General features: G+C 29.1%; 1 protein-coding gene across 1 annotated transcript in view; it reads left to right on the top strand.

The window, feature by feature from the left end:
• The window catches only part of Pde6 (phosphodiesterase 6), a 215,056-nt gene extending 202,695 nt beyond the window's left edge, over window positions 1-12,361 (top strand). The window contains exons 19-22 of the mRNA XM_075354878.1: window positions 2,704-2,787; window positions 4,005-4,155; window positions 7,063-7,133; window positions 11,555-12,361. Of these exons, the coding sequence (XP_075210993.1) occupies window positions 2,704-2,787; window positions 4,005-4,155; window positions 7,063-7,133; window positions 11,555-11,872 (624 nt within the window). The 3' untranslated portion in view covers window positions 11,873-12,361. The remainder of the gene's footprint in view (window positions 1-2,703; window positions 2,788-4,004; window positions 4,156-7,062; window positions 7,134-11,554) is intronic.
• Window positions 12,362-14,671: the final 2,310 nt, after the last annotated feature.

Below are 14,671 nucleotides of genomic sequence, written 5' to 3'. Positions count from 1 at the left end.
TTCACTCTCATCATCTTCATTTCCTTTTCATCAGCCAAACCGAGCTCATTGTCATGGGATGTAGATCCTGCTTCTTTCTTCTTTGGCCTTACTTTCGGTATTTAGGTTGTAAATAAATGCAACTGTAACCTTAGAAAAACCTGAAATCCTTGAAAAGGGTAACACAGAGGAAAGTGTAGATCTCTTTGCTCTCCCGTTAGACAACTGCTGGGTTTCTTCTTCCATCGTTGTCGCTATCTCCTGTCAACTTCTAAATAAGATAAAGGATTATGGGGTGACTTGTAATTTATATAAGTCGAACATTCATATACCCCAAGGGTGTAGCAATCACCTTGTGTGCGCTGTATATGACAAAATGCAAACAATGACTAACATTCATTTTCTTCTAGACACATGCATCCAGGAAGGGTTTGGAAGAACTGTGAGGCCGACAAAGATGTCTCTGAATATGTGTTGCTACACTGTAGTACCTGTGATAGATTTGAAACAAAAGAAAAGGAAGAAGAGTTGCCCTATTCGGGTGTTGCTTTTTTTCCTTCATGTACCCTATTTCACAGCCCTAAGCTGGAGGGAGATGGCTGATTACAAACCTAAGCTCTTAGCTTTTGGTTAACCACACCTTCTAACTAGGAGTCATCTGGTGTTTTCATTCAGTTGTGTTTCCATACACCATCTAAAGCTAAAAGGGTTAGAATCTTACCTTCTGATCTTAAACTTATCATCTGACTTGGAGTCTTCTGGTGATTTCGATTGGTGTTATATCAATGCATCAACTAAAAAAAACAGGGGAAAGAAGGGGAAAAGAACATCCAATAGAAGGTCCCAGCCTGATGAGGGTTTTCTGATTTCTCATTGCCCTCCCAATCGTGGTAGTTCGTCAAGGACAACATGAGACCTTTTCTTTACTCACTGTCTAGTAGAATCCTCTTGGCAGATGTCTCTGGGATGCTGGCGCTCAGACACGGCAGCCTTCCAAAAACGTCTGCACACCTGTGCTACTCCCACTACCAATATAGTCTTTCCAACAGCATTGTAGCGTAATGTGGTATTTCTGACCAACCATAGTACTACAAATATCATCCACAACACAACATTTTGGAAGACTTCCAGCTTTTTCTGAAGTGTGGGGCCCAATAACGTCCCCCCCCCCCCCAATCAAAATAGGCATGTATTAGAACTGCCAGCACATATAATTGGTAGAATACTCTCGAATTGCTGTGCTGCTGCTAATAAAGCCACCTTCTTGGTGGAGTGTTGCAGAGTCAGCTGGCTTGGTAGGAGGAGTGCGTGTGCAGGCACGTAGGTTAAGTGCAAGCTCCCCCAACATGTAATGGCTCACATCACACTCGCCAACAGGAAGTACGGAGATTGGCAACAGATTAATAAGTTATTTAAAAAGAATTTTTAACAGTTAAGATAAAACATATTTTTATCATTTGTTAGGTTAAAAGTAGAGAATTAATAAATCTTGAAGTAATACAATATTGTTCTACTCATAAATATTTTGTCTGAGAAGGTAGAGAAAATGTAAGTTATTTTAATCTATCACCTTAAATCTGGAGGAGAACTAATTTGACTTTATTTGAATGTTGGAGTCCTCATACATCTATGACACCACTTACAGCTATCAAATAAACGTATATTATCTCAACAAAGTTTCATTCTTTATAAACACAGCATTTATTTGCAATGTGAGCTCTTGCTATCGCTTTAAAAAAATAACTTTAAAATAATTATAAGGGAAAGGAAGTATAAGATGTAATTTAATTTTGTCTATTTATAAATTTGTTATTCTAATAAATGCAAAAACTTATACAATTTTTAAAGAACATATACTTCTATAGTGACTTATTTAAAAAATGATATGTGTGATGGTGTCTGTTTCAATCAATAAGCCACAAAGGGTATAAGACAAGAAATGTTTAAGCAAAATTTAGTGTTAAACATAATTCTCCCCAAAAAAAAAATATTCCAATGTGGAATATTCCTTCATAATATGTAAAATAAAAAATTATCTAAAACGACATATTAAACAAATGTTCTTTTTTTAAGTTTGAAAATATTTCCGCTACTTAACAGGTCCCCAGAGTAAGATATTAAACTGCATTCCTTACGACCTGATTATTCCACAACACCTGGAAGATGTAAGGACATTGCATCTTAGAAATTAAAGGGAGTGAAGTTAAGATTAATTCAGTGGCTCATCCTCTGAAGTAATACTCTTTATGGTGGTTACAGAGGCTAAACAGTAAAACAGTGAGTGGCTGAAGCCAGGTTTAAGCCAGTATAAAAAATCTCATTTCTGTAGATCACCAAGGTTAACCAACACAATGTGCAGTTTCACTAGATTCTGTTGGCATTTATTTTTGGCTAATCACAGACTAGTCATTTGGTTTAAAATTAGATATTTTATAAACTAGTTCAAAAACTTTTACTTTACTATATTTATCTATGTAAATAAAGATGAGTTTATCTCTATCAATAAACTTATAAATTAAAAAATATACTAACAATCCCACCAAAATTTATAAAAAAAAGAATGAAATAAAATTAAACACAAAAACATTAAAGCATTAAATAGGTTTTTATAATGAATTCACAAGTTTGAAATATCATTTACAAGTAATAATTAACTACATTAATATAGAAACATGTTCATATGTTTTATTATTAATATATATATTTTTTTTTTCATTATTACAGGCAATGATGGATAGAGAAAGAAAAGATGAACTTCCACAGATGCAGGTTGGGTTTATTGATGTGATATGCTTGCCTCTATACAAGGTAAACTATACAATTCACTTTTTATTGTAAATTTCTGTCAGATAGGTATATTTCTTTTTTAAAAAGATGTTATTTATACTACTTAGGTACCATTGTAGTTCAAAACTAAGCAAAAACAAAACGGTCCTTCTAAAGTTAATTATGTGGAATTGAAATTTACTTGTTATGATTTGAATTTTTATGGCAAATTCAAAAAAGAAGAAAGCTTGGAAAAATACGTTAATAGTAATTTCAGAAAGAGAAGTACTATGTGTGACTGAGGAAGTGAAGCTTAAGAGACAGTAAAAGATCTCAACTTTAGTTTTAAGGAGAATTTGAAATAGATTTAAAAAAATATATATTAAAGGTGAAATATTATTTTATTTTCATATAATTATTAAAATATTATTCAAAATATTTCCCCTACTGATTCCATACAGCCTGATGGTTCTACAACACCTAGAACATCTTAGGACATTGCATCCAGGAAATTAAAGGGACTGAAGTTAAGATCAATCCAGTGAGTGAAGCCAAGTTTAAGCTGGTATAAAACACTCATTTCTGTAGATCACCAACCATTACTGCGCAGTTTCACTAGATTCTGTTAGCATTTATTTGTAGATAATCAAAAACTGAACCATTTGGTTCAAAGTTAGTTATTTTATAAACTGGTTCAATAACTTTTACTTTAAAGTGATGTAAACAAAGATAATAAAGAATAAAAATACAATAAAGAAGATAAGTTTAAAAAGGTAGAAGTGGCAAAATTTAGAAAATTAAAGTAAGTGCTGCTACTTTAATTCTAAATTAAAGTAATTCTAAAATGAATTAATACACCAATTACAGGGAAAGAATAAGGAGAATAATAAATGACAGGAAGGTGCAAAATAGAACTGAAGTCGTGTTCCATGCTTTTCCTTGTGGTCTTGCAAAAGTAGACTACTATTCATATTACTTTGTTGAAAACAAGAATGTTTATTAAAAACGTGTTTTTAATAAACAAGAATGTTTATTAAAAACGTGTTTTTAATTTTTTTTTTTTTGTAGTTATATTATGCTGTATTCTGTACTTTTCATTTTCCAATTCTTAATTATGGATTTTCACCAAGAAAAACTATCATCCATCAGTTAACTATGTCTTATTGAATGATTTACTAGAATCAGTGCGACAGTACAAGATTGATATGATTTCCAGTTTAAAAAATTGAAATGTCATAGAATTAGTTTATTGTTTTCAGGTTCTTTCAGACACATTTCCATGGATTAAACCTCTGTATGATGGCTGCCTTGAAAACAGAAAAAATTGGCAAGATCTTGCTGAAAAAGTTGAAATGGGGTTAACATGGATAGATCATGATGTCATTGAAAAACCTGTGGAAGAATTCTCAGGTAATTTTGAAGTTTGCTCTAACATTGACATTAAATGATATGCCCTTTATTACAAGATGATAATTATTATTATGATTATGCATAATAAAGGATTGGCTAGAGGCAATTTACAAACTAATGTTCTTTTCTTAAGCAGATTAAAATATATCACATGAATTCTGTATTTTATCAAACATATTCACTTTTGTAATTAATAAAAATTATACTTATTTTTAAGATACATGTTAATTATTTGGCATAGCAAAATGTAAGTGATCAAGGTTATTTACCTTTCTTATTACAACAAGGAAAACAGCTTTCAAAACAGCCACTTTTAATCATACATTTAATTTATCAATAAATACTATTTTAAAAACTAAAAACTTGATTCAGAAAAGCAAAAAATACGTTAAAAAATAAATATAATTTATAAATCCTAGTAAATGAACCAGAGAAATCATGTACAGTACTTAAATTCTAATTTTTCTATCAGTCTAATTATTTGAATTAATAATTATTTTCTTATCATTATCAGCAGTTGACAAGGACAATCCAGCATGAAATTGATGGTATGTTGCTTGAAATCCTTTTTATATAATATTCAAATGTCAATATTTGAACACTTGCTAAGAGTTTTAAATACTTTATAGAATCTTAGCTCTTTTTAAATAACTTAATAATGTTTTAAGTAAGCTTGTTTTTAAATGAACAGTTTGCAAAACAAATGAAGATTAATTAATTCTGTAATGTAATCAACAAATCTTACAAATTTACTTAATAGATTAGCCTCAGACAAATAATTTTTACTCCTTCTTCCTAGTCATTCCACATTTCTTTTCTTGCTTGTCCATTTACGTATTCTAAATGATAACTTCAACCATTTAGCTCTTTTTCACAATAGGCTCATCTTTATTAACTTCATTCTTGTCAGTAATTTAATTTTTGACTGTGATAATGGGTAGATTGTTTGAAGGAGCATGTTGAATTGTATTTATGTTTTGAATGATGGACCATATGATTTAATATTTTTTTCTTATTCTATGTATTTTTCCTCTACAACATTCAACCAAAGTTTTTACTTTGCTTACTGTAAGATTGTTCTTTTTCATACAAGAAATTTCCACAGCAAAACTGCAAAGTACTTCTGGATGTCAATGAATGAAGCTCATAGAGTGGGGACATAATGAGAGTTACATATGTCAGATTATTTACTGACTAGCCGCCCATCTAGCCAGAAATTGGACTCTCAGGGCCCAGGCAAACACCAGAGCCAACTCAGGGCCATGGGGCCTAACCCAGAGTGCAAGAGCTCACTTCGGTCACCATTCCTGTCTACCCAAAGGGGTCCGCCCCCTGGACTTCTGCACTGTTCATTATCCTCATGATTGTGAGAATAATACTGATGAATAACAATCAAAGTATTTGGGCTTTATAGAAATCTGAACAAGAAATTAAATTGCAAAAGATATAGTAATAGTAGTTATAGTAACTAAAGTACATAAACCTTTGACAATGGAAAATTCATTACTTATTTCTTTGCCATGGAGGCAGAAATATAATGATGAAGTAAAAGGATTAATCTTTTTTTCCCTTGATGAATACCTTTAATTTTCAACTTCACCCTCCTTGGGCATGAAGAAATAATGAATATTTTTTAATATTTTAGCTTTCACGGGAGCTAGAGCCTTGCTCTGTATGGCCTTCCATGGTATAATATGAATGTATCCTGAAAATTTGAAAGCAATCAATCTTCTATAGGACTTTCCATGGTACTCTCTATATGAATGTACCCTGAATATATAAAAGCAGTCATTCGGTTGGTTCTTCGAGATGAAATGTATCTAAAAACCTTCTCAGTTAAGCCAGTAAACATGGGTAAATATTTGGTTGCGATTGATGTAGTTTTTTTTTATTTATCCCAAATAAACAAAAGATCTCTTCATTTTGATATAATAGTAAATACATAGACTGACGGTGCACCAAACTACTGGATTACTGACTATCAGATTTTTACAATATTTTGAAGATTTACAGTTTCATAAGATAAGGCAATTATAGCTCAGTCATAATTGGTCTTTTTTTATAAATTTACCACTCACCATTCAGAAATTGTGTTCCTTAATTGAATCCCAATGACTTTAGTATCCATCCCTCCAAAATACTAATGCTCAAACTAAATTGAAACAACTTAAGTCCTTGATCATGACTTAAATTTGAATAGCAGGAATAAAAGTTGATCAGCAATTATTGTAATTGCTCCTCAATCTGATTCTTGATTAGTATACTGACTAATAAAATTCTTGTTACTACTGTCATAAATATTCACTTTTCTTTTTTTATTGCTTCAAATTTTATTAGATAAAATTGAAAATTTTTTGTTATAATTATTTTGGTTGTAGATTTTTTCCTTTTTTTGATGATATTGCCATATCATCAAGCAAAATTGAATTTACTTGAATTTATAACAAATTGTATTTACATAAAGCTTTTGTGTGTGAGTTAGTTTAGCAGTTACTAGTTTGTTTGTATTTTTAAGAAAAAGTATAAAAAATAATTTTAAAAAAGCAACAATAATGAATTTACTCCCTTTCAATAAGAGAAGAGTCATATATGGAGTCACATCTGGGGGAAAAGACTTTGTATTAAGCCACATTCACTATTAAAAATTGCTGATAAACTTAATGCAAAATTACAAGAAATAGCTCATAACTAAGAAAGGGAAACATTCTATGACTCACAAAAGTACTACAGAATAAAACAGAGAATAACATTACTCTGAGTCATCAAGTCACGTAGTGAAAAGTGTTAATAAATTAAAGGATGAAGTCTTTTCCCTTGATGTAACAATTCCAGAGTGCAAGCCTGATAATAGAAAAAGTAAAAGATTACTTATTGATTTGAAGTTTTGAGTTTTTTTTTTAATTACAGTGCGAGATGACACAAAAGACATTGAATTCACGGTGACAACACTGAACTGTGGTCATTATGCAGAGAAAAAGGTAAAATTAAATTTATATAAAAGCAATGACATTATTTTTGATAGATAAAATTAATCTACTTCTGAATTAAATAATAATTAACTTTTATTCAATTCTCATACAAAGCTTCCTCAAATATTAAATCTATGACTAATAATACATTCTTTATCATACATGTTTAACAAAAAAGTAGGAGAACTTATAAATCAATCAAGAATTCCTGCAGTAATTTATTACTAAAAAATTCTTTTATTATTTACATAGCCTGCAGTTCTCATAATTTTTTTATGTTAAATGCACATACTTTGTTGTCAGTTGTAAAGTTACATAAAATTTAAGTAATAAAAATCCTAACTATTAAGGATATGTCATATTAAAAAATAATCAACTAAACATAAAGCACAATATAATTAAACAAAGAATACTAACAAAAATTCAATTGATGCTGCCTAGTAAACATATTAAATTAATGAATAACAAGCCTTCTTTGGTCTGACTCCGCTGTCATATGTAAGTTCAGGACTAACTGACATGGAGCATAAGCTTGAAAATGCAGTTCAGCACTTTAGTTATATAAATCTACAGACTATTTTTGTAAGTAAAAGATTTTTTAATTTACACAAGAAAAAAATAGGAGAGCTACAAATATTTTATTATATAACTATCTTTATATTCGTAAAAATAAGCCCTAGTGCTGAATTACTGTATGTACAAAAAGTTAAAATGAAAAAAATTTATATCACAAAAAACACTTTTTTATTTTTTATTGATGTTATTCTACCTCACAAATGGCTATGAGCCCAGTGAGAAGCTATCCTTCAATTTCTAAGAATAGCTGTTAAGTGATTACAACTAGTACCATTGCATTAAAATCAAGTTTAAAATTGTATCTTTGCATAAATCAGTCTTTGCCCTACAGTGGTGGCCATGGACTACTGGAATAAGTATAAAGCAGATTCATTTACTCTTAACAAAAGTTATAAAATTGTAAATCTAGTTTTCATAAAATTTTTATATGAATATAACCTCATTTTTTACACTGCTTAGAATGTTTATATAATTCTGATTAATAAATCCAAAAATGAATGTCATGGCATTTATTCAAATTGTCGTGTGTAACCAAATTGGATGACTTGAAATTCAAGAAACAAGTCAAATTATTCTTAAAATAATTATAAGTGCAAGTTCTAAATAACTTAATTAAGTTAGGATTACTTTGTCTAAAGTCAAAAATTGAATTAGGTATCATTTCTGTAGGTACTTGTTTGAAAGATTCCTTTCATTATAAACAGTTAAAAAGATTAAGTCCATTGTAGTAAATAGAAAAGTTCTTACACATTTTCCTGATGACTGACTGCTGTGTGAGTTTGTCTGAAAAAAATGTTTAGTTAATTATATAATTATGCTGTTTCAACTTAATTGTAACCTTATATTAAACATGTGCAAAGCAATAAAATTACTTGCTATACTACCTTCTGATTATTGACTTAATGTTGATTGTTCAGTTGCCCTGGCAATATTAAAATATTCAAAGTTTTGACTTAGTCAAATGTTTTCAGATATCGTGATTATTAATTTTTTTTTTATTGATAATTTAGCAGTAACTAAACCTAGAAAATCACAAAAATATTTCCATCAGGATTTATACACCTAATTACTCCATCAAACTTCATGGTGTAATGATAGTATCTTCGTCTTTCATACAGAAAGTTCTAAATTTTAATCCATCATCAATTTGCTATTTTTCATATGCTACAAATATTTTACATCATAACCCTTGTGCAAGTGACACAACAACTTAATTAAAAATATTTATAATTTTATTTAAATATAATATTTTTTATGCAGCTGTATGTCAGTGCTACACTAGCACTCCTTATGGTGACGAGGTACTATTGACTTAGTATATCCACTTAGCCACTGGTTTAGAACATTTTTTGGGGTGGAAAAGCAATTTGGAAAAATTTTTTTTTGCAAATATAATTTTTTAATTATTTAAAAAGTGCCTACGAAAAATAAGACTATAATTAGGCAAAATCTCAAGATACTGAAGGTGGTCTTGCTGTACCATCTCACCCCCTTGTGAACTTTTAAGTTGAAAATTTAATGACATCAGTGCCCCATATACAGACATAATCTGACCAAGTTTGGTCAAAATCAGTCCAGTAATTCTGAAGATATAAGGTGTCAGACATCAAACACACACATACATTCAAATATCTGAAAAATTTCCATCCGGTTTTTTTGGGTTCCTTAGTTGTCAAAACATCAAGATCTGGTGAAAACCGCTTATGTCCAAATTAAACTGATTACAATACTTTCCCTACAGAGCTCTGTTATAGCGCTAGACAGAAAAGTAAAAAAATGATGATGCTACAGCGGAAGTTTTTGACAGTGTCTGTGAAATCCTCTACTTAAAATGTAAGAAATAAATAATTTATTTCCTTTTCAGCATAACCATCAACATAAAGCAAAACACATTAAATTAATTAATTTCTGATAATTTAGAATTACTGGTGAAATGAACAGGGTTTATCTTTAATGCTTTTGATTTCCACAGGACTTAATATTACTAAGGCTTCTAAAGATTATTTAGAATCTGTTAGTCAAGGTAAGATGGCTGCAAAGTGCTAACTTGTTTATTAAAGTAAAAAGCTGCACTAATAAGCAATTGCAGAAAACAGATTTTAAATGTTAAGCTACAGATTTTCATAGACTAGCAGTATTTAATGTTACAAACATTTTTTTAAAGTTTATAATAGTAAACATTTTTTTTTTATAATAGCCTTAATGCTATTAAGTTATAATCAGCTTTTTATTTAGATAATAAATGTTATTCATTTTACCACCAGTATTAAAACCATCCTTATTCCATACTTATTTTACAAACCAAATTAAGCAGTTCAGAACAGTTTATTTAAATTTTAACTCTCACAATATTTAAACTGCAGTAAACTTTTAAAAGTTTTTTTTTCCTACCAGATTGTGAAAAATATACCAGATTGTGAAAAATGAATGTGGTAAAAAAAATATCAATAACCAACATAGAATCTGTATATACTAAGTGATCAATCCATTTTGTTTATGAACTTTGAGTCCAACCCCATAAGTAATAATCTAATGAAATTAGATATAAAGACTCTAGTGGCCAATTAACAGTTACTCCATGAGCAATTACTTTTCCAGCAAAACATTCATTTAAAAATTCTGGTAGATGACAAAGTAGAATGTGAAGAAGCTACATCATGCAAAAATGGATGCCCATCAGTTTAGACAGTGGTATTTTTGCACCAGATAAAATAATTAATTCTGTTAATAGTCCTAGGTAACTTTGTCTTGGTTACTGTTTTCATTTTATTATGATGATGCTATGCTAACTAACTAGGTAGTAAATGTAATACAACTCAGATGAAAATATTTTATAACTAATTTGGAAATATAATAGCTGCATTAAAAAAATTCTGATTTCCTACACTAATTTGACCTTTTTTTTGCTTTATTGCTCATATTTGTATTTGTCTATTATTGATCATTTTAATTTTTTCAGAACTAAATTCTGTAGAAAATTTATTACAAAGTGTTATTAATTATTTTAAAATTTAAGAAAAACCTAAAAGATCATTTTTGAGATTTCAGTTTTGAGTTTTATTTTACTTTCTCAAAAGTTTAACAAAAAAAAATACTTATGAATATATAAAAAATAATTTTAAGATCAAATAACGTAAGAATACACTATTTTTTTTACAAAAGAATTTTGGATATTAAAAATTGGGGTAAAATCTTTCAGCTGCTTAACTTGAAAACAAAGCATTTCCACATCTACGTTTATTCAATTTTTTGAATTTTATCTCTAAAATCACATCTTGAAATAGTGTTCTTTTGTGGTGGAACACTCATACTCTTCTGTAGTGAACAAACAGGAAAAATTCTGAAAGAAAAACAGTGGGAGCTCTTACAATATATAAGCTTCTTTTCTCATTTAGTTTTTGTGAAAAACGGAAGTATTTTAACTGTGTACTGCACTGACTGACTATTCTGCCATCTTTGGTATGAAATTTACAAGAGTAATTAAACTTTTAATTTTAAACTTAAAATTAAACTTTTAATTTTGTATTAATTTACAAGAGTACAGTTGTAATAATACTGCTGACTTTACTTCTGTTAGTCCACTACCCCTATCCTATGCAGTTCTAGCTAACTTTGATTATAATGTTCATATTATTATCTAATAATAATGTCTGTGCTATACAAAATAACTTTATATTTTTAAGTTTGAAATATCAGTAATTTCCAACCCTGGTTCATGTAATTACAAATATTTATCTGTCTATTATCTATTTTGTGAAATAGTGGAAGTTTAACAATTTATGTATGTTGTGCTTAATAAACATGTAAAAATTAATAAGAATATTAAAATAAAGAATTTAATAAACTTGTTTCAGAATACTCAGTTAGCAGATACAACTCAGGGATCAGCTTCTGCACCCAATTTTCGAAAGGCTAATGGAGGAGGAGGAGGTGGAATAGGAAGATTTACCAGCCTACGCCGTACTCGTGTTCTTGGGAAATCTGTTAGAGCACGCCTTAGCAGATCAATGTATAACACAACACGACCTCCAGAAGATGAACAACCAGAATCACCAACTAAACAATTACCAACACAGGTTCAGGAAGTAATTGATAATAAAACAAAAATTACTCCTGGGAAAACAATTGCTCCACCACATAAAACAAAAGGCAAGCTTTGCTTGCTGTTTTAGCTATTATTTCAAAAGACAAAACACTGAGTTGCATGATGTTAAATTGTTCCTTGAATTTATGTCTTTCTTTACCGACATTCTTCTTCCTCTTTATTTTTTTGTTAATAAAAAACAAAATATGAGACTTGAAAAATATGCTGCTCATTAAATAAAGTTTGTGGGTACATTTTCTGAAATAAAAGCAATGCCAAATAAATCAATTTTTTTAGTTGAAACTTACAGATCAGCCGTAGTTTGTAATTGACATATTCATGTCATTTTGTGATGACTTACTCATATACCCACTTTTAGAACATTTTTGCTTCTAAAAGCATAAATTTATTTAAACCGGAAACTACCATAGGAAGGCTTTTTTTTGCATAAAGATAATCTTTAGTGTATAAGGCATAGTCGACATACAGATTCTATTGCACCATTTTAAAAACTATACTATTTGATAGCACTTCTAAAACACTACTGGTTCATTATAACTGTGCAAAAATAATTACAGCAAAAACTATTGTATAATTACACCTGACTTTTTTTTTTTTACTGAAACTATTCAGTGTTACAAAAGAGGTTTACTTTGCAATATAATAATAATTAATAATAACTTCATTTCTAAATACTTTACTATTCAAAGAATGAGTTACAGCATCAAATCTAGAAGTATTACTATAAAATTATCAAAACTTTTAAAAATGTAAAATTGTAGATAATTATGTTACTATTTTGGCTTCTTGTAAACATATATCAGTTACAGGTATATCATCATAAAACACAAAAAAACTTAAATAATTTTTGATTTGAAGAATATTTGTTAATGAATTGTGGCAAAATCAAATTAAAATAAAAAATAAAAATAATATAATGTAGCTCAGCTCAAAACAGTACAGAATAATGAATTCAGTAATTTTTCAGCAAGTTTGCTTTCCATTAAGTCTACAAATCTGTTCTCGGTTAGTCAGTTTTTATTTTTCCTTTTTGTTTATCTTTTTAGGATTATAAATCATTTTCATAATCTAAGACTCCATAATTTCCCCCATGTTTTGGCTGTTCTAATTCAGTCTTTTTAACCAGTAAATTCAATTTTAACATTGAGGTTTCTATTAGGTCTAAGATGCTTTCCTTTTTTCTCAAACACATGTCAATCAACTATTTTCCTAGTCCACTTCTCATCTGTCAGTTTTGTTCCATATTAACTCATTTTAAAGTGTTGACATCCTATTTTGTTTCAGTCAGCTTTTTCTATTTTTCAATATTAGCTCATTATTTTCATTTTTATTCTAATTTTCTCAATCTTTTCACCATTTCTTTAGTCGGTGATTGTATTTCACTACTGTATTTCATATTGAAATAATACAGTAGTAAATAAGTTAGGCTTATTTTTTCTTTTGTATATCACTTTTAAAATTGTTTTATTATGCCAAATTGATATTAGCCTGCCTAAACTATTAATAAGTTATTGTCTACTAAGATTTAGCCTAAACCAATTTACATTCCCTCCTGTCGTTTCACACTGCCAAACTCTTAGATTTTTGTGAGAAGCTCAGGATTGCTAATCCTCTTTCTTTTAATTTTATCACTTACAATCCTTTGGACATGATGTTGGATGTAACTTTATCATTCAAATATTTTATAATATCTCTCTATTTTGCTCCATTCCCAATTCATCTATAAGTGTAAATATTTCATCTATAAGTGTCATGTTGTAAAATTGAATGAATTGAATTTCCATAATCCACAAAACTCAGATTGATAATTTTTACATTTTATTTCAGTAAAAACCCCATAAATGTTTGTGAACTATAACTACATAATTATTTTTAAGTTTTGCGGATTTATCTTATCCATTTTTCTTTCTCCTTAATTTTTTTCCTTCCATTTTTCGTTTTTTTTGCCTTCCATTTTTCCTCCTTAATTTTTAGAATTATTTAGGTAACACTAAAACCTGTATAAATAAAATTCAAAAGGTTTAAAAGAGTGACCTCGCACAAAAGGCTCCAGGAATTTGTGGTGTGGAAGTAGCATCAAAGCTTAAATTGCACTCCTTGGAATTATGGAAGCAATGGTGTACACTGTCACTAAGAGTAGCCAGAAAACCTACAGTTTCAAATTCTGGAAGGGCTTACTTTTTTACTTACAGTGTTAAAAGGCTATAAAATGATTAAAAGCTGAATTTTTGTAGTAAGCACTACATTTGTAATTTTCATCATTATAGTGCAATTCTCTAAATAGATTTATGCAAAGTAAGAACTGGTAATGTATTATCTTACTCTAATTATATACAAAAAAAAAATTATGATAAAATTATGAATGCACCAATTGTCATAAAAATTATGAATAAATTCGTAAATGAATATGTTAAACATTAAAATAAAATCGTATGCCCTAAATGAACAATTGCAATAATAAAAAAATGGAAGATAAAAAAATACAAAATAGTTAGCTGTTCTATCTTACTTAAATAGAATAAGTCAACTAAACTCTGGCATGAGTATTGAGGCAGAACGAATATTTAAAAAGTAAATAGTCGTAATTAAGAGTAATAGAGTATTCTAGATCATTTTATGGGGAGTTAGTACTGGTTCTAGTCAAAAGTAAAACATAAATGTAAATAATTAAATACCATAGGTAATATTAGAAATACTTATTAATTTATATAACAAAAATTTTAATAAATTACTATTTCAATTTATTGGGTAAGTAATGTTATTCAAATCCATTAAATTTATATAAAATTACTTTCTGATTCCTTAACGTCAATATTAGTTAATGCCAGTAATGCGAAAATTCAACTCTCTTAACATTCTCCAACAC

The sequence above is a fragment of the Lycorma delicatula genome, chromosome 1 (assembly GCF_047948215.1).
Source record: "Lycorma delicatula isolate Av1 chromosome 1, ASM4794821v1, whole genome shotgun sequence".
NCBI lineage: Eukaryota > Metazoa > Arthropoda > Insecta > Hemiptera > Fulgoridae > Lycorma > Lycorma delicatula.
Note: the sequence above shows the minus strand (reverse complement) of the source record. Positions and strands in the feature narration are given on the sequence as shown.